Source organism: Vidua chalybeata, chromosome Z (genome assembly GCF_026979565.1).
Source record: "Vidua chalybeata isolate OUT-0048 chromosome Z, bVidCha1 merged haplotype, whole genome shotgun sequence".
NCBI classification, from domain to species: Eukaryota; Metazoa; Chordata; class Aves; order Passeriformes; family Viduidae; genus Vidua; species Vidua chalybeata.
The window spans coordinates 42,099,947-42,123,602 of NC_071570.1; the positions used below are offsets into that span (position 1 = coordinate 42,099,947).

The window sequence follows — 23,656 nt, forward strand, 5'->3', positions numbered from 1 at the left end:
TAAACAACTGCACACTCTGCCCCAGTGAGGCATACAACCCTGCCTTTCCCTCTCCCCACCCCTGTCTGCTTTTGGGTTCTGGGAAAACAGTCTCTTTCTTCTGCTTTTTTTTTTTTTTTTCATGCCCCCTCCTCAAATCTCCTGGCCCTTTGCATTTTTTTATTCTTTCTGAGATTTATAACGTGCCAGCCAGAACTGGAGTGGTCTATCCCACTCCACATCACATACATGCTGTTAAAAGTAAAGCTGCCAATAGCTCTCGGTAAGGAAAACCACCTGAGCTCTGTCTGAGCTGAGGGTTTACAAGATGGGGATGTTGGCCCTGACATGGCCAAAAGCCTTTCAAGATATGGGACGTCTCTCAAGGCAGGATTTAGAAGACTTGAATCATAGAGTGAAGACATGCAGGGCAGATCTTGTCCTCCCCAAGCCCTGAGTCAGGAGAGATGCCAGCCTGATGGGAGCCAAGCCTGGTGAGAAACTTCACAGGAATGCCATGGACAGCTGGATAGTAACCTCTCTGAAGGGCTGGGCTGATGTTCTCAGTTGCTTTTATCTGTCTTTAACCACCTGGAAAGTAACTGGTTGGGCCAAGCAGTCTGTCTTCCACTCTTTCTGTGGCTGATGGGGACAGACAGACACTTGGGGACAGCAAATCAAATCCTTCCTTTATATGGAGCACACACGTGTCTGCAGCATTTTCACAGAATCATGGAATATGCTGAGTTGGAAGGGACCCACAAGGATCATCAAATCCTGCTCTTAGCTCTGCACAGGATAGCCACAAGAATCCCACCATGTGCCTGAGAGCATTGCCCAAACACTTCTTGAGCTCTGTCAGGCTTGGTGCTTTGCTCCCCACTTCCCTGGGGAGGCTGTTCCAGTGCCCAGGCACCCTGGCAGGGTGAAGGACCTTTTCCTATTATCCAACCTAAATCTCTCCTGACACAACTTCAGGCCATTTCCTCAGGTCCTGTCACTGGGCACCACAGAGAAGAGATCAGTGCCTGATAAAAATGCATAAAAATGATAAATGTTTCTGATACCTAGAAGAGCTTGCCAAAGGCTCAAGAGGATTCCCAGCCTTTGGAAGTCTTCATATCAGGGCTGAATGCTTTCCTCACAGTTTTGCTGCCCTTCATAGAGGGATCTATTCAGGGCAGTATCCCGCCCTGCAGGAGCTACAGAGCAGGGCAGGCAGCAGCCTTGGGCCCCCAGGTCTTCCCCACATCCCACATCACAGGGATGATGCAGGGGGTGCACACATCCGCCTTTTCTCATGGAACAAGGATATTGGAGTCCATTATCTTGTAACGCTTGAGGACAAAGCTGCTTGCTTGGCCAAAGCTCTCTGGTTGCAATTTTACTCTCTATTACCCCTCTTTTACTCTCTACTGCCATCTTCCTAGGACAAGCCAGCCCAGGACCACCAGTGGCCAGGAGTTTGTCATTTCATTCCAGGCAAGAAGCTGGTCAAAGCAGTCAGTGGATTAACTTTTGCTAGGAGATTAAGAAAAATGAGGAAATGAGGTGGGTTAGGGAAAAGCTGAACCCAAGTGGTTTAGCTGGAGAGAATCCCAGCATTATAAACTGGCCTCTAAGAGTGCTGAATATATCCTTACCCCTGTTGCAGATGCTGACATCGTGTTCATACCACCACTGGTTTGGACTCACTGACAGTAAGGCTTATGCAGCCCTAGACAGCTGGATTTTGATTGTGCTCCTTTAGTTTTACCCCATGTGGGGTTTTCCATGTATAAATAAGCTCCTTGAGGGGTTGTGCAGAGAGTAGGGGTGCTGCTGGGAGGGCTGCAGCACAGCACTGGGATCTTCACATCTACAAGAAGGTTGTGTTGATTTGGAAAAAAGCCCCACACTTGTAATTTACAGGGACATTAAACCTGAGTGGTTGTCTTGGTGCAGAGTCTGAGTGCAAAGCAGAGACTGTGGTACCACAGAAAGCAATGGGGAGCTCCCAGCCACAGCTTCTGGTAGCTGACCACTCCCAGCAGCCATTCCAGTGCAGGTGAGTTTGCTCATTTTGCCTTGTCCTCAGAGAGAAGCTGAGACTGATCAGCTGTGTGATGCTCCCAGGACAGCCCAGTGGGCAGGATCAGGGCAGGATCCAGACTGGGTGGGTGTCTCCATTCACTGACTGTAATGCATGAATGTGCTGGATTGACTCTTACACATGCTGCTCAATGCCAGAACCAGGCTGTGAGCTGGCCTGAGAGAAGCTGTGCTCTCCCAGAGGAAGGGGGCTGCTCCAGGTGGTTTTAACTCCCTTCAGCAAGAAGTGACAAGAGATCTGGTAATACAAATCCACCTTGTGCTGTCTGTGCAGCAGGTCCAGCAGATGGTCTGCCCATATTCAATGGGAAAGCTGAAGGGCATGGGAGGTTTCCTCTGCAAAACTCCCAATTCCCATGGAAGCATGCTGATCAGATGGAACCACACTAAAAACTCCACATACAAAAATCCCTGGAGTGGAGAAACCCTTCTGTTACATGCTGAGACCTTCTCTATCGTGACAGCTTGGCTATTATCTTGCATCACATCTCTGTTTGCTGACAGCACATCATGACACGGCTCCATATTGTGATGGGGACAGCTGGTGTTGCAGATGGCTGCACCCATGGCAGGAGAGTTACAGCCAGCTACAAGGAACTGCACGGGCCTGCCGGATTCCCTAACAGCAAATCCATACCGATGGATTAGCTGTCTATGGAGACAGTTGGTAGCATTTTATTATTCCTTCACGCCCCATTGATAAAAGCACTCCTGGTATGAAGGGTGGCCAAGAAACTGCTCTGCTCCTCTCCTCTCCCATGGATGAGCTGCTGAAGCTGTCCTCAGCTGACCTGAGACCCTTAGCCTTTGTGTTGTCCACCTAAACCGAGCATCCCCAGCACAGTTAATCACTGCAAGTGTCGGGGCAGGAGACAGCTGAGGCTGCTGAAGCCCAGCACAGTTCGCTGACCCTGGGGAGGAATGCAGCTGACTCACACCATGGGAATCTGACCTCCATGGGGGCTGTACAACTGGCTGAGATCATGAATATCCATGTCCTGGCACTGCAGCTCCCAGAAGAACTGCAAAAAGTACGGTGTGCCCTTGTGGGTCATGGTGGGTCCAGCCTCTCACCTCACTACAGTGATGTTCTTTAGGCATCCCAGTGTGTGCTGCATACCTGGCACAGTGTCCGCTTCCCCATCCCTGTCTCTGTTCCTGCTCAGGAGCATGGGCAGCAGTCCTGGCTCTCTCCAGCATGATATTTCCAGCTAAGAAATGCTCTGAGTGTGCCAGCACTGGAGCTCTTGCTGCCTCTGATTCTCCTCTAAGTGACACACAGGGTACTGTTAAAGCTGCTGTTATGGTGATTTTTATTTAAACCAATATCTTCCATGTCATCCCTGAAGCGCTCACTACTAATAACCTCTCATCCTCTCAGCATGCCTTCAGTGGCCATCAGCTTTGCTCTACACAGAGCTATGAGCCCTCAACACTTCTCTGCAACTCCACCTCTGCTCAAACCTCCTGGGAGTGAGGCTGCTCCCACCTCGGGTGCAATTCAACCCCAGCAGCAGTCACAATACCTATGGGACTCTCAGCTGGTATTTAAGTTTCCAGTCATTGTGATGGGAGGAGAAAGCCCTGAAAAATCTCATTTCCAAAGACTTTTTCTTGACTGCCAGCCCCATGTGGGATCTGATAAAGCAAATCCCAAATTGTTTGAATAGAAGGTTTCAGGTCCAGCATGTGGCTTTTGAATCCCAATATTTATCATTACTATTCCTGGAGAGAGCAGGGATTTCTCTGAAGTTTCTGAGCACAGAGCATGGAAGAAGTCTGGGTCACTTGGTCACCTATACCAGCAAAAAGAGGGAGGAGAATGCCCCACAATCCTGCTAACCATACAGGGCACAAAGAAACACCCTGATTTACCAGCATTTCCAATTACAATAATAAATCTTTACCTGTTTCATCTGAGCACATATAGGTCCTTTTCTACCAGAGCTGAAAATCTTGGTGAAACTTCCCTGGGTACAAGTGTGGCTCAGCCTAATAACCATAGTGTGACAGTCCTTGGACTGGGGATCTGCCAGGGTAAGGCACAGTCCTGAGGTGAGCAGACATGGATCCCCCATGGGCACATGCTGCAAAGCCAATCCTTGCTGCCAAGCACCAGCCCCTCATGGGAAAGGCCCCTCAGAATAAAGCACCAGCCACCATCTTACTTCCTCTGTCTTCCCTGGCCATCCTTTCCAAAACCCCTCCCCAGCAGCTCCCCCCAGGCTGCAAAACCCAAAACCAACAGGGGGAAAAAGTGAGGCATAAACCCGTCATTGTGATGGCAGATTAGCATAATATGGATTTCCCATGTCAAAATAATGGATCAAAATTCGTGCTGCCACCCTGGCTCCAGAAGGGCACCGCTGCTCCTGCCCATGGTTTATGTTTGATAAAACCGAGTTAGTAGCGTTTTTATCTGTCAATTAGGAACCATGAAACAGTTATTAAATAGAGTCAGAGCCCTCCTTGCTGCTCTCCTGGGCAGTGCAGGAGACACATAACAGCCTGTAATGAAGCATTAAGCAGCAGCAGTTTTGTTTCTGATAGGATTGGAAATGATAAGCCAGTGAGGCATGGCCGGATAGGGGGAGAAGATCCCTGGCTCAGAGGACACATAGCAGCAGCTGCTGTGGGGAAGTTCAAGATGGAAATTTCTGCCCCCCACCCCAAACAAAGTCTCTGTAGGACTGCCATCATGCTGCATCTGCTTGATGGGGGAAAAGCAAGGGCCTGAATTTAATTATCTGCTTTTCCTGGTACAGCCCTGGATTATTTCCACAGAGGCAGGAGGGCCTTCAGCTGTGAAAAGCAATGATATCCCAGCCCCAAGGAGAAAAAGCGCTGGTTTAAACAAGTTTTAAGAGACAGGGACTGGGCTGTTCATAGAAGGGAGATAACACAGGCACAATCCACTTCTGGAGGTCATCAGTATTCAGGGAATGCTGATGTGCATATGTGGATGCCCTAATCAGGCAAAGTTAGGATGTCTACTTGATCTCAAGGACTCTATGTCCGAGATCTGACACAGGGCAAACCCAAATTCTGGGCTGAGTGACAGTAGTCCTGCACAGAGAGAGGCACCCAGGGATAGGAAGCATGGAAGGGGGCAGAGGTTCCCAGTTCCAGTGTCAATGGATGCATTTACCTGTGCCCTTCCCAGCCTTGTGTCTCAGGGTTGGTTAAGTCCTTGCTCTGCACCCACACCAGCCCCAGGTGGCTCAGAACAGCATTTGCTCACCCACCCATGGCCATGAACTCATCCCCTCCCCAGCAGGGCCAGTTTGCACCAAGGGACCACTCAAATGTGTACAAAGCAAGCTGTCCTACCAGCACCTTGCCTGGATCTGGCTATGTCAAAGGCTTTCAGACATCTGTTTCTGCTTTGCAGCCTGTTTGTTCACAACAGAAACAGGACAACAACTGCAGGGATTTTTTTTGCTTCTGGTGATTTGAAATGAAAGGTTTGGTTTTCAGGGCTTTTCCTTTTGGAGCTCCCTCTGATTTAATTAAAAACCTCATGAAACTAAAATAAAATGAGCAAAATCTTGGACACAAGTGCTTAACACTTTAACAATATGCAACTAAAATTTTCATCTGGCTCTGACTTCCAGAGCATTTTTCCAAAGTTGCCAGTGATTTGCAACTCCCATTCATTTCTTCTTTCTGGGCAAATTGCTTAGGAATCTGAAGATTAGCATCTTCCAGTGCCATGAGGGCTCCTGCTAGCTTCTTCTCCAGTTGCCACCCTTCAGAGAGCAGGAGGGATGTATGCTGCGGTGTAAGGCTGGCTCACTACAAACCTACACCATCCAACCCTCTCTTCCCAGAGACTTTTCATAGTTTCAGTGTTTGCAAGACACTAAGGGACTCCCAGGCAAGTTGCACCATCACACCACTCTGTCCTGAGTCCTGCCGTCACAATATTCACATGGCACATAGAGTCTTCAGTGCCTAGCCTCCAGGCTAAGCCCTGTCCTTCCCTTCCAGCCTTGAGGAATGAGAGGGAGACCTCACCTAAGCAGAGATCTGAGCTCTCCCTGCATGGAAGACTGTAGCTATAGTAACAAGTTGCTCAGAGCTGCAAGGCAGTGATGGACAGGTTTCAGCAAGGCAGATAGGAAGGTTGCTGGTGGATAGGATTGTGTGAGAGGAGTGTGGAGGGCAGCGTGATGGGCATGCTTCCCTAGGGAAAGAGCCTCCTCACACATCCCCTGTTCTGCTGCATGCCCATGCCCATGGGCATGTTGTACCAGCATGAGGCTCTGCAAACTTCACAAATAGACACAGATTTGCTGGGTATTTACTGCTGCCAAGCCATCTCCAACACCTTCACCTTGCCAGGATGAAGGAGATGCCCAGAATATGGCCGAAGCATTTGTGTTGCCTATACATCCTGTCTGCAGAATAAAAGTGGGGAAAAGCTCGAAATGACAGGAGAAGCAAAGGCTGCTGAAAAAGTGAAGGAACTCAGGAGGCAGGAAATGCACAGACCTGTGACTGCACACACCAGGCCTTCTGAATTGCAAGCTGCTTCCTTGAGACAATGCTACCTTGGCCCCTTACCATCTATTGGAATGGATTGGTGCCCAGAGCATGATTTCCATCTCTGCATCATGTGGGATGCTCATGGCTGCAGGCAGCATGGGAGCCTGATATCACCCAGCCAGGCTGAACTTCATCCCAGCTCCTGCTGGGAGTGGTGTGCAAGCCCCTGGAATGGTTCAGTACCACTGGAGCTGTCACACACAGCTGGGCTGGGCTGCAGAAAGGAAGATGCAGCAGGGACAAGAGAAATGGGAATCTGTGGGAATCCAGGGCACACCTCTGGCTGCCCTGGAAAGTCTGGAACCCTGGCAGGGGGTCAGAAGCCCCCCTGTACAGAGGTCCAAGAGACACCGTCTCTGATCTCTGTCCATGGAAAAGAGTTTTCAGTCTTACAGGATGAATTACAAGCTCTGAGTGTTTGATATAAGTAGTAATTAAGTGGCACGGGTGCAAAAGTAGAATTTTAGGATTCTAGATAAGGGGTTCAAAGGGAGCAAGATGGAGGAAAGTGGGCATGCCTTGTCCTTTTTCTTCTTCTTCATGCCCTCCATGTTTCACTGTGGTGTTGGCATTTTTCTATTGGTTTAGGCTGGGGACACACTGTTCAACATGGGCGATAGATATTGGCACGTTATTGTAAATATAGCACACGTAGTTTCTAGTACATAATGTTTGTAACATCCCACTGAGGGGCAGAGCCCTGCACACTGTTCCTGCAAGACAGACCTGCTGCAGGTCAGAGAGAAAATATTTTAGATAAGAAGAAAGAAACAACCTTGAAAACCAGCCCAGACGAATTACGACTCCTTCTTTGGTGTGGGGCTAAAAGACAGAGACTTTCTACAATCTTGGGAGCATTTAAATATCACAGATCCCAACAGGAATCCCTACCTGTTCTGATAGTAGATGGTGAGAGGTTTTCAGCTCAGTTTCCACCTTGACAGCGCCTGCAAGGTGGCCGGGATGGAAGGTCACTGTGGGTAGCTGAAGAGAGGCACATCTGTATGCAGTACACCAGTATCAGGAAAGGGGGTAAGGAACAACCCAAGTGGTTCTCCCTACACTATCCCAAAGAAGATGCAAAATTAGGGCCAAAGGCAGGCCAGGATCCTTACAAAATACTTATCACCCTCACCTGGCTGGGAACCTTGGACCTTGCATCCCTGCAGGAGTAAGGTGTTTCCCTCACTGCACCTCTTCAGAACAGAAATCCCAGGTGATCCTCAGGGATCAGTATTTGCTTCTAGAAAGCAGCCAAATGCTAAACCAGGCTGGAGCCTACTGCTGGTTCTACAGACCTCATAAGCCAAGAGACAAACCCAGAGCAGTGATAGGGGCATGAAGATCTGCAGGGGCTCTTTGCAGCAGTGGTGAAAGGGCTCTGAAATGCCTCTATCCTAGTGTGAGAATCCTCCAGCTGGGAAGAGGGGCTGCAGCTTGACCTGCTGTCCCTGCCTGCTTTGCACCCAGAAGAGATTCTGGGACTGAAGAGAGGAAAGGTGGGTGACCCCCTCCTCCTGCACCTCTCTGGCTTCCCTGAAATTTGCCCTAGAACAAACTCTCTGGGATTAGCACCAGCCACATCCTGGTGAGAACAATATTGAGGGATTATGAGATTAGAAATACCATTTATGCCTAGAGGAATAACTCTAATTCTTATCTGATTGTCTACAGATGTCAGCAATCAAAGTGTCTCTCATGCAAAGCAGGGAGCACTGTCGGGGTGCTAGGTGAACACGACTTGACCCTCTCCTAGCATGAGCCAGCTCCTCCTGCTGGTGCTTGCCCCAGATTGTGTTTGCCAGCAGCTGCTGGCATGTTAGTTCCTTTGTGGGGAAAAGCTGCTCAGCAGGAGCCCTGTGCTGGGGCTGCATCCCCCTCCTCTTGTGTCTCTGCTGGACTGCCCTCCCAGGATAAGCTCAGCTGTGCCTGCTGCTTGCAGGGTGCTTGTGGGGAGCCTGGAGTAGTGGGTGCTGCTTTGTCCACAAGCAACACCACCCTGAAATCCAATTGCAAGTGCACCACAACCCTTTTGCTACCCTGGGCCACCAGCTCCTCCTGCCATGGGTAGTGGCCCCATGAGCAACGCCAGCACTGTGATGTGCAGGGTGCACGGCCCCCTGTGACGATGCAAGGCTTTTCCTGCTCCCAGAGGGGTCAGACAACTTGAAAAAGACAAACTCACCAGGTCTGACCCCGAACTTGTGTGCTTCCCCAACGTACTCTCAGGGTCTGCCTTACACCCAGTTGGAGGGGTTGGGATTCTTGGGACTGGAGCATTACTGGCTTTGTGGCACTACTGCTCCTGGGCTGGCCAAGCACTTTGTGCCAACTTGCCTGGGGAGGCAGCTCATAATGGGGTGGCCTGGGAGGCTCTGCCTGGCCATTAAGGGAGTTAAGTGCTTCTGGGTATGCTATGCCAAGCTCCTGTCTGCATGCTGGAGGCAGAGTTCGTGCTGTTTGATGGCACATTATTTCCATTCGGCTCCTCATCAAAAGCTCTCTGTCAATCCCTCCCTCAAAGGAGGGCTGTGAGAGCTTCCTGTCCTTCATGCTAATGCTTACATGAATATCTCCATTCTATTTCTCTTCTTCCTTCCCTTTCTCAGACCCAAGCCACCTTGTCCCATTTTGTCCCATTTTCTTTTCCTGCCCTACCGTGTGCCTCGCAGATACTTCAGCACTGAGGCAACATTTGTCTCCTCCCAGGCAGGAGCAGGGTGCACAAAGAGCCAAAATATCATGGAGCTGGGATGGAGCAGGGTGAGGAGCATCCTAAGGGAAGACATGCAGCATCCTCTGAACACCCCACATCCTCCTGTTCTGCAGATTTTTCCTCGCAGCCTTGATCTACACCACCAAACACCTGAGCTACATTATTCAATGAAAGAAACAGCAACTGTGAAGCTAAATCTGCAAGACAGGGATATGCACCTTCCTTAAGTCACTAACTTGAAGGCCATGGGAGAAAATTAGTTCATCTCACCTGACCTCCTGGTTTGCACAGGCCATTACATCCCTCCATTACCCCTCTATTGAGCCCAATAAGTTGTGTTTGACAGAACCATCTTTCAGCAAGGCAGCCAGCCTTGCTCTGCAGATAACAAGCAACAGAGGAGCCGACATGGCTTTTGGCAGTTTGTTCCAATGCTTAATCATTTTTTCTATTAAAAATATGAGCCTCATTTCTAATTCAAATGTGGTTGTGGCTCAGCTTCCAGTTATTGGCTGTAGTTATGCCTTTGCTTGCTGGGTTAGTACCCAGTATCTTCCCTGCTTTAAGGTAATTACCAAAAGGAGTCAAGGCATCTTTCCAGCTTCCCTTGAAGTCACTGAACACACTATTTTAAGTCTTTCTCCTTTTGGCAGTTCCCCCTACTCCCTTCACATCCTTCTTTACTCCTGTTTTCCCAGGGTCCTTCCCAAATCACTTCTTAGATAACATCATGGGAACTAAGCAGGGATCTAATATTGTCTTTGTTTGTACATATGAAGCAGTTGGCAGAGTTGGCTCAGTCTTGGATCTAAGAGTCCCCTTTTTGGGCAGCCTGTCCTAACACAAACTCACTGTGTGGGGCACCTCCATCCTGACATCCTCCTGCAGGAGCTGTCTTCTGCACTCTCTGCCATTTTGCTTTTTTTTTTTGGTCATAATTAAGCCCTGTAGGAGTGTGGCAGCACACACCCCATACTGCCCCTGTTCCTGGGCAACTGCTCTACTCACTCCAAGTGGGAATCACTCCTGAGTTTTGCTGAGAGACAGGGATGTGGGAGAAGCAAATGCCGCAAATGACTATGTCTCACAGCAGCTCTGTGAGCTTTTTAATGCCCATGTAAAAGTCCACTGCTCTTTTCCACTTCTGGACAAAACCCTCCATGGGCTGACACAGCAGTCCTCACACGACCATGGCAAAAATCACATCCATGAACATTGTTTTGGCAGCTAAAAAAAGTGAGTGGGGCTTCCCCTTCTGAGCCTTTGGAGGTGACGGGAGCATAGTGGGTGTGGTTATGCTGCTCCAGCAAAGCAAGTGGGGTTTGCAAAGGGGCCGTGTATCACCACTGACAGTCGCACCAAGGCACAGCCTGCTGCTTTTGCACAGAGCAACCTCCAAAGCAGCATAATCACACCTGCTTTGCATCGATGTGAACAGCAGGGGTGCCCACAGTACCAGCTCCTCCCTCCATGCTCTTTGCTGCAGGAGCACGGGGATTTCTGATTTTGGACCTTATCTGGCCACCTTAGTCCAATGCTTCAGGTCAACTGGAGATAGGGGAATTCCCCTCTCCCTAGAATTCATGACTCTGTGAGCAGAAGAAAGAAAAGCAAACCCACATGCTGGCCAGGAAAGGGAGGAGGAATGGGAAGAAGGGCTGGATGATGAAGACTGTGGCAGAAAGGGGAGGTTGCCCATGACACGTCCAGACCAGCTGTCCCACTCCATGCTGTGATGCAGAAACATGCAGATCTGTGTGATCAGAGATCCCTGGGGTGGGCTGCAGTGGGTGGGAGTCTTGGGCATTAGGGATGTCCAAACCAACACACCCCATTTAGGAAGCCTTTGAGGGTGAGGGTGGCACAGAATCATCACACAAGTTTTTAAGTCCAATTCTGTGGCTTCAGAAAATTCCTCCCCAGTCTGTGTCTTAATTTCCCCTTAATTTCTGTCTTTTCATTTAGACTCTGACATCCCTGTTTACCACCAAGCTGGGGGAGGAATGAGAGGTGGCACAGGCTGCCCTGTGTCCCCAGTGCAGCACTGGAGTCCATGTCCCTGGGTTTCTGTGAGGGCAAGAGAGGAAGAGGAGGAAGAGGCTGCTGAGGCCAAAGAGCCTTTTCAGAGGGCAGCTGCACCCCTGGCTGGCAGCTCAGGGAAGTCAGGCACAGAGGGAAGGGGAAGCAGCTTGAGTCCATATGGAGAGAGCAGGGATGAACTCTGTACTGGAGGGCTGAGAAACTATTTCCCAAAAAAAGTGAATGGCACCCCATCAACTGCAAAGACATCAAAAGATGGCAAGTTCTAGCTCATCCACCATACAAACAAAATATTTCACAGATCCCTGGCTCCAGCCTGCTGGAAGCAGGCACTGGCTCAGACCAACACAGGCCACACGGCATCCAGAAAGCAGCCAAAAGGCAGAGGGCTGCTTTTAACCCTCTGCTTTCTTCCCTGACCAAGAGGACAGGATACATCCATGACACGTGACAAGCCATGCCATGCAAGGCTGCTCGTCATGGAACATGCAGAGTTGGGTTGTGCTCAGTACAAAGCTACTCATGCTGTCCAGCTGTGGAGAGGAAAAACACCAAGGGTTGGGAATGCTCAAGACAAGACAGACCAACATGAGCAAAAATGCAGCACCAAGGTCTGAGCTACAGCTCCAAACTTCCTCATGGTTTCCTGGCATGTACGCATTGAGTGATCTGCTGTACTCCAGAGCTGAACCTCCAGAGGATTCACCTCCTCAATCTACACATCCAAACTCAGCCACACAGGACACTAAGTTTCCCTGTGAACCCTACTCTGGTCCAGTCATGGTTTTGTGATCCCTCTGTCCTCCACATCTGCCACTTGGGGCAAACTGCAGCACTGGAGAGCCACTGCTGGTCCGTGCTGACACAAGGTTCTGTGCACACACTGCTGGGCTCTGCCCTTCAGGACCCCAGAGCGAGACCAGATTTCCCCATGCTTCTTGGCACATCAGCTAGTCATTGCTCACTTGCTTTTGGCAAACAACCCTCTCCCTCCCCAGCATCATCAGCAGCCAGGTTGGCCAGGCTGGCACCTGTGAGCTGGTGGAGAGAGGGGCACACAGCCTGATATTACCCGTGCTCAGCAGGCTCTGCATGGCTCCTGTCAGTGCTAAGAAGACCATCCTGAAGAGAAAATAAGCAGCCGTCACCCTAGGGATAGTATCATAAACCATTTTAATAAGGCATGTTGCTCCCCCTCCCCACCATCCTAACTCATGCGAACGCTGCCTTGTTCAGTTGGCAGCAAACGATAAAGACCCCCAGGGAACACAGGAGGGGGAGAAAAGGGACATCTGTTTAGAGCATTTCTACTGCATGGCTCTCCCAGGCTATTTCTATCTCTTCTTGTCAAAATTTATCAACTGCGTAATTGTTTAAACAGCATTAAAGTGCTTGCAGCAAGAGCAACTGGAAATTGTCCTGCAGTTGCCTCTGATACTGATGTTGACAGCTCAGGAAGGGACTGGAGAGGAAAGGGATCCATCGGGCATGGGAACCCTCTGACTCCTTTTCCAGGGGGGAGACACCATTGTGTCCTGCTAACAGGAGGAAAATAATCTCACTTTATCCTGGTGCCCTTCCCTGCTGTCCAGGCCCAAAGCTCTGCTCCTTCTCCTCTGCTCCCTGTCCTGACCTGCTGTTAGCACACATTTAGTCTGCTAAATTATTTACAGCAGACGCAGTGCCTCGGGAAACCACAGCTAATGACAATGTCTTTCATGCTGAAGTACCCTGGACCTTGCCCTAACCCTGCTGAGCTCTTGGCTGGCACCTCACTGCATGACTGGGCCCCACTGTTGTTCCCAGTCACTACCAGAAGTTTCAGAGAGAGATGGAAGAGCTTTGCATACTGGTAAAAGATGAGAATTTGCTGCTGCCTGCCATCTCCTCTCCTTCAGACAGGAGGGATGTGGACACTGAGGATCTCCACTGTGGGGTCTTCCCATTCCTGGTGACACTACCTGGCCTGGGTACCTGCAAACATAGGCACATGTGGGCAGTGACAGGCAAGAGTTATACCCTCTGCTGGTGACATTGGTGGGGTTTCTTCTTTCAGCACCTTCTGCGAAGCAAACCACAGCCCTTTGGAACTGTGGTGGAGAAAGGAAAGCAGCATTCGCATGTGGAGCACCAACTCCTTTGCTCCTTGTCCCATAGCTGCAGTGACAGGAGATGGCTGTATCCCAGCCTGTTCCTCCCCTCCCAGGACCCTGGAAGCTGGGGACACATTGCTGGTGGGCAGCAGGAAGCTTGCACCAAATATTTTGACAACGGGCACTTAGGAGTAGCTCAGATAAAATCCTTCCTCTGGAGCAGAGGCCAGTGCGAATAGAGAACCAATATCTGTTCCCTCCAAGTCCCCAGAGCAGTCACGGTCACCACCCATGGCCACCATCCCCTAGCCAAGGAGGAGGGTTTGTCTTCTCAGCCCTAGGCATCCCTAACTCCTGGCACTGCAGAGCAAGGGCTGTGGGAAGCTGTTTAGACTGGACTTGGGATTCTTTAATTACAGAGCTGGTTTTGTCATGTTGGGCAGGATAAACAAATCTCAGGAGGAGATCCCCTAGCCAAGGAGGAGGGTTTGTCTTCTCAGCCCTAGGCATCCCTAACTCCTGGCACTGCAGAGCAAGGGCTGTGGGAAGCTGTTTAGACTGGACTTGGGATTCTTTAATTACAGAGCTGGTTTTGTCATGTTGGGCAGGATAAACAAATCTCAGGAGAGCAGGAAGAGGCTGTGCTGCCATCCACCCAGGACATGGGATGTTGGTACTGCATGCAGCATTTGGTATCTGTGCTAGGCAAGGATGGGGAGGGTTTTCCAGGCTGCCAAGCCCCAAAATTCTTTTTCCATTTCTCCTCCAGCCCAGCAGCTGGAGCCAGGTTCCCTCTTGATCCTGTCCCATGATCTTATTCCCAGTCCAGCTGCAGGACAGGATGCACAGGGAGCCTCTGGGCTCATTTCACGTGGAGGTCCAAAGCTCAGGAATCCACATTCCCTGAGAGGGTTCTTGCATCTTAAGCAGCCTCTCTCATAGACATGCGATCCCTGGCTCTGGCTTGTCGCTGGCAACTCTGGAACTCTGCCCTTCTCAGTGCCCTTGTGCCACATGATGCTCCTACCATGATTCCACCATGAGCTCTCCATGAGCTCATCAGTCCCTGGGGTCAAGTGTGGGGCGACATCCCTTCAGGTACCAGCGGTGACAGGACGTAGGAATGGGATACTGCATGCACTGGCCACCTCCTGGGCATGCTCCTCCCACAAGTAGCATTGGCAAGGCCAGGGCAGAGCTGCTGATGCTGTTGTCCTGAGCCGTGGCTACACATAAATGCCCCATGAGGCTCCGCTGGCTGCACCACCACGTGCTCCTTGCTGTTCCCAACACCCCTGCAGGAAGAGGGGAGCCGTAAGGATGGGAGAGGGGATATTTTTATTGTTTCTGACACCAGCTGCCCCAGATTATCATGTTTTACATAGTGAGCCAAGGAAGCATCACTCTGCTATGCTGCAGCTGGGCTGGCTGCCCAGCCCAGCGAGGAGAAGGAGGAGAGGAGCAGTGGGGTGCGGGTGTGAGTGTATGAGTGTGTGCACACATGGGCCACGGGGCACAGCTTCATTCAGCCCTTCCGACTGTGTCATGCAGCCTGCAGCCCACTGAACGGGGTGGAAAGGTCGCCTGCTGCCTACAAACGTGTTTGTTTTTCTAGTCCGGCTTCTAATTCAATTAGGACTAATTGTATCTGGGAGCATGGTGGGGTTTTTGGGTGGGTTTTTCTTGGCTTTCTGCTTAAAGAGCTGGGATAGTAATTTGAATACTGATACCCAGTATGCCTTTTCAGCTCTCAGCTCTCAGGCCAAGACCCGAAATCTGGTCGCAGGCAGCAGCGCAGTTCATCCATTGAATTTTCCCAGCCATGCACAAACAGCACAATGTGGGAAGGCAGTGGTTGGAGAGCCTGCATGCCTTGTGAAATAAAGCTGAATTTCAAAGAACAAAGCATACCTGCAAGCTTGTTGATGCTCCTTTTCTGTGGCTCTCAGGAATCGGGAGGATGATGTCTGGCTGTGAATCACCCCAGGACCACTGCACCCACCCAGCCCCCCACTGCTGTAGGCACATGGGGGAAAAAATGAACCCAACAGCTCTGGGGTGCATCTCCTGATTCTGGAATATCAATGGTCATTTAAATTTATTAGCTCCACCCTTGCCGTAGGTTTGGTCCATGCTAATGTAGTCTTGACCTCAAGCACTGCCTGGGCACGGCCTTGGGGTTGCCCTTGTCTGGGGCTATCCTCAAGGGGCAGGAGCACATTGGGAGGGAGAGAGGGATGAATCAAAGGGGTGGGTGCTGTTCCCTGCCAGCTGGCCCTGGTGCCAGGGAATGGCTGCAGTCATGTTTAACTTGTTGCTCCTGAAATAGCCTAAGTTTACATCACCACAGAAAAGGATTGGAAGAGTTCAGAGGGGAAAAAAATCCATCAAAAGGGCTTTTAAAAAATAATTTAGAAAAAAAAAGCTCTGCATCAGAGATCATTGGACAAGAGCAAGGAACTATCTGCACACACTGACCTGTGCTTCTCCAGCATCCAGCCAGGAGCACCAGCCTGACCAGAGGCACCCTGGTCCGAGTGCCACATTTTCACCACTGGCTGCCAGAGTCAACCAAACTTCTGTTCTCCCAACCTGGCATGTTGTCCGAGCCCTCCTGCAGTTTTTTTCCACCCAACTAAGCCATGGAAACAGGCAGGGACACACCAGCCCCTGGGACTGCCTTCCTGCACTGTTTAGCCAGTGCCCATCATGGGGTACTCATGCCTGCCCTGGTGGAGGCAGAGATGCATGCCTTACATTGAGAGGTCATTAACATCTTGTTTTGCTTTGTTTTGGATAGGTGAAATAGAAAAAGTGTTTTAAAAATAAAAACAAAAAATAGATGCAAACTTGCAGTACAACCCTGTGGTTGCAGCTGGAGCCCAGCTGGGAGGAAAAAGACTTCTAAGGCAGAGAAAAGGGAGGTTCTGATTATTTATTAGTGGCCGATGTTTGATTGCTTGCTAATCAGTCCAGAGAACACTCAGGCTCTCCTGGCTTCCCTGCTCACATGTGGTTCCTGTTGCTTTGCCCCTTTCCCCCTCCCTCTCTCTGGTTTTGCTTTATTTGTTTTTCTGTTAATTTGGCTGTTTGTTTCCATGTCATTTTCCGTCAAACCGCATGTTTTTTCCTCTTTCTCTCGCCAGCCACTGCAGTGACAGACATGGAGGAAGCAGACCAGCCTGGGACTGCTTGTACTCTCCAGTCCCTTTCCCACATCCATAGCCTGGGAGGCAGCAATGCCCATGGGACAGCGCTGGGGCTGGCACTAGGCTACAAGACCCCAGGCCACCACTGCAACATGGAAGACAACTCCACTGCCTGCATCCAGATCCATGCCCCTGCTGCTGGAGAGGATTCTGCTGCATTTCCTCTCCCACACTTGCACTCCATCCCGTCAGGCAGCAGCATTTTTGGGCAGCAGGCCGAATTTTGAGGGTCAGATGCATGTCCACCAGGGCTTGGGCATCCCCAAAGCAGGACAGAAGGGCAAAGGGGAAGAGGTGCTGGGTCGGGATGGAGATAAGGAGCTTAGAAAGGGATGGAGGGATGGGAGCAGAAGGAGGGTGCCTGCCCTGGCTGCCTCCCTCCTGCCCTCCCTTCTTTGCACACAAGTCCTCTCCGCTCTCATGTGCATTCTCCGGCTTCTGGCAGCCTTTCCGACACGCGTTTCCACTCCTCTCTGGCCCATTAGCAGTATTTTTATAACATTCTGTAACGCACAGCACCGTGTGCCAAACCCCAAGAGTGCATTATTTCCCAATGTCTTTGTTATATCCACCCCCAGGCCCTCCGGCTGCGCATTTCCAAATGCAGAGCTGTGGCTTATTGGGGCAGCCAGGAGCCTGGCACCACACTCCTGTTACCCAGAGCCTTATGCTCCCTCCTGCCCTGCTCCTGGTGCTCAGCCCTGGGCTCAGGCCAGGGATGCCTGGTGTGTAAAAAGACCTGGACCCATGTCCTGCTTCTGGCCACACATGGGCATCTGCTGTGGTCAGGCTGTAGGGCAGGTGATCACTGAAGATAAACACCTGGTTGTTCTCCTGTGCTTCACTTCAAGCTCAGCTGTCTGAAGAAAGGGACAGACCAGCAAGTCACTGCTCAAAGTGCCCTGGAAGAGGTTTCCCCCTGGAGAAGTGCCAGCTTCCCCCACGCCAGTTTGTGCTGAGGAGGATGCATGCCTTGTAGGTGGCTGACCTGGAACCTTTAGCAACAGACAAGCCTGGGGATCCCTCCTCGCCATCCCTGAATGCACATGGTTCCACTATATGTGCACCGATGCTCCCATTTCTGCAGTGAGTGAGACAGCCCAGCTACCCCCAGCCCCTGCAGGGTGCTGCTGCGCTCCCAGACACATCCCCCATGATGTGAACTTGGGTGTCAAACCCATCTCAGGGACCAGATGAGCTACCTGTGCCTTCCCTCCCCACTGCTGAAGCACATCAATAAATCACCTCCACACATTTGTGCCTGCACTATTATGTAGCATGCTGGTCCCTTCAGCATGAAATCCCCACCCCAGATATTCTCTTGTCCCTCCTTAGCCACTGGCATAGCCAACCAAAGCCCCCTGGTCCATGTGGGCCAGAGCTATTACAGATAACACCACAGAGAGTGGTCCAAATGCAGCATGGTGCCAAAGTTTCCCCATCCCTTCCAGGAGCTCCCCCTTTCAGAACAATCTAATCCCCTGTAGCTATTTCCTAAGCTGTGTTCCAATTCTCATACTAATCCACATTTTCTCTGGTTTAACTCATAATTTCCCATGTGGCACCATAGCAAATACTTCACTGAAGTCAAGACAAATTACACTGACCACATTTCTGGGCTTAGAAAACCAGTTCCCTTATCAAAGAGAGCTATCAGGTTAATATGCTATGATATATCCCTGGCAAGCCCCCCTTGTACTTTTTTCCCATTTTCCATTTGTCTCCATGTCTTTAATTGCTCCTTCTTCCAAGTGCACCATGCGGCCCCCACTGTGCTGTGGGGTCAGACTGTCTGATGAGGACTTTTCCTTTGCTCAGGCACAGGAGACACGTTGCACTGGGTACCACCACTGGCCTCTCAGCTGCTAATGAGCCTTGCTAATGAACAGATGTCCTCACATGGGGATGAGGTGCTCCCCAGGCCTTCAGTGCATTGTGGTCTTTGAAGGTGACTCCAGAACAGAGGATAACCTCCAGGTTTTACACTCCCTCCTCTCCCTTAGCCGGTGCTGCCCCTGCTCTCAGCATCGCTGCTCAGACCCAGTGGGGTTCATTTGGTATCGGGCTCTACCGAGCTTACTTTTAATCTCCCCTGAAACCTGTCTGCAGAACCAACTCTACTCTTCTCTCCTCGTTTGCTCTGTATTTATATGGCTAACCCCCCTTTTCATTTCCTCTGCAAGGTTTCGCTCAGCTTGACTCCTGGCAGGTCTCCCTTTATCCCTATGCTCGCTGACCCCCATGACAGAGCTTGCTTTGCTAATTGATGCCCTTTCATGGTCCTCAACCCTTCTCTGCTCCCTCTACACATCCCTCCTGTGGTGTTGTATGCTCAGGAGCACCCCTGCCTTGCCTGGGGAGCATATTGCAGGTACTATCATTTATTTAATGAGATCCCTAGCACTTCTCCACGTGCAGCCCCAGCCCCTCACTCTCGCTGCAGTCATCTTTCTTGTTGTCCCAGCAAAAGAGAAAAATGCAGGCACAGGCCTGTTTTCATTTAATTTCCCATGCAATTGAAACAAAACGAGTCCAAGATCCCTCAAATCCCAGGTCTGGGCTCCCAACGCACTCAGCTGCAGCAGCAATGCTACTACAGGGCCATGCTGCAAACCTCCCACAAGTCACCTATCTCCACCTACATGCCCAAGCCCATCTCCGTTCCCTGCTGGGATGCTCCCAAATCCAGTCCTTTGCATGAATCCTCACACCTCCAGGGAATCAATCATTTCCAGCAGAGCCAGGACACTTAGGGTGGGGTGGGGGAGGCAGGGGCTGGGGGTGCAGAGCTGGGAAGAGAAACCTCGCAGAGAAAGTTAAATTAAAATCCAGACAGTTAAATTAATTACCACTAAAAGCGTCTCACCTGATTAGTTCCTTGCACAGTTAATTGTGCTAACAATGCCAGACACTTGTTTATTTATTTGTCACCCTCTCTCCGGGGGATGGTGGCCCCAGCAGTGTCCAGCTTTTCAGCTGCCCAGTGCTCAAGGGGCTGTGACTCTCCAGCAAATGGGAACACACAGTAATAGGGAACAGCAGGATTTGGGCTCTAACGCTGAGCAATTCCCATGGGTCCCTGAGTGGATTGAGAGTGATTACTATTAGTGAGGTGCTTAGCAGATGGAAGAGCCATTGCAAAATCACAGCGATGCCACAGCTGCAGAGGAGGTGGTTGGAGGTTGTGGAAGTCTCCCCACTCCCCTTGTTTCCTGCAGGCCAGGCCTGCAGCTCTCTGTGCACTGGCACAGCCTGGGACTTCTCCCTAGAGGGGATCTGGTGAGCACATGCCCAAGCAGAGGAACTGCACAACCTCCTTGTGTTGCTGCCTGCACTGGACTCAGCTCCTGCCTCTTCTGGCTCTGAACTAGCTGTGAACACTTCCTGACCACAAAGCAGTTAAAAAGCCCCTGACTCATTTGTTAGGCAGGGCAGTGGCCTTTTCATCTGCCATGATCTCAAACCCCACACCTGCTCACTAGTGTAAACCCTGCCCTGACTGCTGACTGCTTCCCCTTATCTGCTTCTCACATCACCTTCCAGCTCCTTCCAGCATCCCTCCTCCTTGGCCCAGACACCAGGATCCATTCCGCATGACCTTAAATAAGTTGGACAATGTAGAGCATCTCTAAAACTCGAATCTCTAGGTGCAGCGAACCCCTCATGCTTTATTATCAGGGCTTACACAGACACTCCTGTGACCCTCTGTCCCTGAAGCATGGCCTAGGATCGAAACACCACCCTGGCTCTGATACCAGGTGCAGAAGGTGAGATAAGGAGTACAGAAAGACTCCGTTGTGTCTTCCAAACCTGGGAACATACAGCCACCTACATGACACATCCCTGGATGGCAAGGTTCCCTGCTGGTGCATCACAGTTACTATCCCACAGCCAAATATGCCAGCTGGTGCTCCCAGACACCCACGGCTGCCAGTTGCACACGCCGTACTGCAAAACACACAGTTGCTATCAGCTGTACCAACACAGCAGCCCTCAAAACACACAGCTGCTATCAGCTCTCAGCATCATGTGAAATACAGCACAACTCTTATCTCCCCTGCTGAGGCCTGGGAATCAGCGCATCTCGTGCCGGAGATAATACAAAATGCTGGGGAATGAGCAGCTGTCCTCCAGCACAGCTATGCACCCAGGATCCTGCAACACCTTTTGGCTGCTCCTCTGAAACAGCCACACTGCAGTAATCCCAGTCAGGGTTTCTCCTTGCTGGCTGCAATCCTCTCTGATAGCTTTTTCCACCTACAGAGATGGTTGCTGTGGCACAGGGCTAGTTACATCCCTTCTCAAATTATTCCTGAGGCATCATTTAATCTACTGGCTTTGATTCCTGGGGCAGTGTGACTGATTCCAGCTTGGATTAGTATGTCACGAGGACCTCATATGGCAGTGTGCAGTGAACAACCCTATGTATGGAAAGTAGAGGGGCTGGCATGGCAGGAGGGGGGCTGTGGGGAGTCAGTATGGGAGCAGAGACTGTCCCCCTCAATGTGACATGCTGGGGTACTCACTTCCCACCCTCAGGTTGGTCTGGTATTTGAGGTGCCAGGAGGAGCCCTCGTAGCAGGAGTATTGGCCGCTCTGTGACAGGTCAACATTCTTCAGGATCAGGTAGGACCCGTTCAGGTGGGACTCATCAATGTCAGTGCCATTGGCTGTCCAGGTCACGGCTGCATCCCAGTCCATGGAGCCACACTTCATGGTCACGTCTGCACCTACCCGCTCGTACTGGGTGTGACTGTCTGTGGGAAGGAAAAGGGGAAAAACAGGTGAGCTCAGAGCCCCTCAGCACAGTTGCTTGGAAAAGGGATCTTACCTTCCCATCTGGGAAGTAAAGAGAAGGACTGGGGTGTGGACTGCTGGTGGCCAGGGAAGCCCAAGTTCTGCTCCTGTCTCCAGCCGTGATTTATTTTAGACTAGAGTGGACCAGTTGACAAATACCAGAGGATCATGGACCACCTCCACCCACAGGATGGCTTCCTCTCACCTTTGCTATGGTGAACACATGTCAGGGCTGCACATATGGCTCATCAGCTGAACACTCCACAGCACGGCCCGACACAAAGACATTGCCAGTCGTGTGTCTAGGTGACTTGTTGCAGTACACAAACCAAAAGCATGTATCAGAAACTCTCAGCAGAGAGATGACACAGCCCCAGGACTTGTCACCAGCAAACTCCTCGTACTTACTAGTGCAAATGGGAAGCAGGTAACTCTCCTTGCAATTCCCTATCCAGTACACCAGGCAGGAGGATTGCAATCCAACTGTGCTGTGCTGTGGAAAGGCACAGCTGCTTGGTGCATGCAGTGCTGTTTGTCTCCCTGTCTGGGTTTTCTCTTCTTTCCACAATAACATGATGCTTGCAGAGCTGTTTGATGTAGCAGCTCACTAGTGGGGCAACACAGCTCATTGGGCACCAGCTGCCTAATTGAATTTTCTCAGGTTTCTGGACAGGAGCTGGAGCTGACATTCATTAATGATCCTTAGCAACTGAATATTTCCCGTGTTACTACACTTGGCTGTGTTGAGCTGCATGTGGCAAGGATAAAACCATGTGAGTGTGTGTGCACGATACAGGGTAAAGCAGGACAGGAGGATGAGGTTCCTTCAAGGCTTCATCAAGCCTTTGTGCACAGACAAGGGTGGTTCAGTTCTCAAAATTCTCCTGAGCTTCAAAATCACATTTGACAAGGTGCCTTCCAAGGAAACTAAGCAGCCCTGACACATGGGGAAAGTCCTTGCAAGGATTTATAGCAGCTAAAGTCACGAGACCAAAGGTGAAAACAAGCTGTCAAATGTAGCAGTAGAAGATGTCACTGTTGAAGTCTGATGGACATCCGAGCTGGATCAGATGCTGCCAACACCCTCGTAATTCACAGGTAAAAGGGGTCAGGGCAGAGAGAAGACAGAGTGCTGCAGAGCTGTCAGGGCAGCTAAAGCACAGCTGGGTTCCAAAGTGCTGCAGAAGGACATCATGATACAGACCACCAGGCAGTAACCCTGTGTTGATTAATGCACAGGGGAATGCATGCAGCCTTCCTTCCCCTACACACCCATGGTTTCAAAGGTGCCACAGCCTCCACGGAAACCCACCTTGGAGTCATCACACTCCCTTCCCTTAAAAGATCAGCTCAGTGGTGACCAAGAACTCAAACCCAAAATGGAAAGCACTGTAACTCAGAAGCCATGAACAAACCTATCCCCATGCTGTTATGAGCACAGCATCAGTGGAAGCAGGGCAAAGGAAAGAAACAAGAATAGCTAAGGCTGGAAACAGATCCCATGTGAAGATAGTTTAGTAGACTCAAACCCTTTATCCATAAAAGGAGACAGTCAAACAAAGATGTGACAGAGATCTTAGCAATGCTGAGTGACATGAAGAGGACAAATAGAGAAGGACTGCTTGCTCTTTCTCCTAATAAAATAAGGGGGAGCAAAACAAGCAGTAGAAAGTGGTCCTTTTTTTTTTTTTAACAAATTGTGATTAAATTACAGAAATCTGTATCTATCAGATGCTGTTGATATCAACATTGGAGAGGGGAACAGTGAGTAAATGAATTAATAACTGAATTCAGTTGGAGAAGATGACCTCAAATACTGAGCTGCCCAGTGAGCCTTGGGAGATTGCAAGCAGCTGATGGTGGAGACAGATGGAAGAAGCACCTCCAAGGCTTCTCCTCTATTTTCTCCCTCTCCATACATCAGCTCCTGGGTCCCACTGATAGGTGAGACAACATGTATATGATCAAGCCCTTCCTTGTGCCTAAGCCCACATCCTGATCCCATCTGCAAAGCTGGCTCTGGAGGTGTGCCTAGCAGGTCTCAGCTATCCTGCAGATGGTCTGTCAGAACACCTGCTTCTGACAGGAATAGAGCAACTTTGAGGATGTTATCCCTGCTGGGAAAGGGGTGCTAAGGGCAAGGAAAAACTGGTTTGTTGTGAGTAAGTTGCTGGTGGGATGCC

The 23,656-nt window shown here is 50.5% G+C and overlaps 1 protein-coding gene across 1 annotated transcript in view; it reads right to left on the minus strand.

The window, feature by feature from the left end:
* CNTFR (ciliary neurotrophic factor receptor) overlaps positions 1–23,656 on the minus strand; it is a 200,828-nt gene that overhangs the window by 35,467 nt on the left and 141,705 nt on the right. Inside the window, 1 exon segment of the mRNA XM_053932577.1 lies at positions 21,203–21,433. Within this exon segment, the coding sequence (XP_053788552.1) occupies positions 21,203–21,433 (231 nt within the window).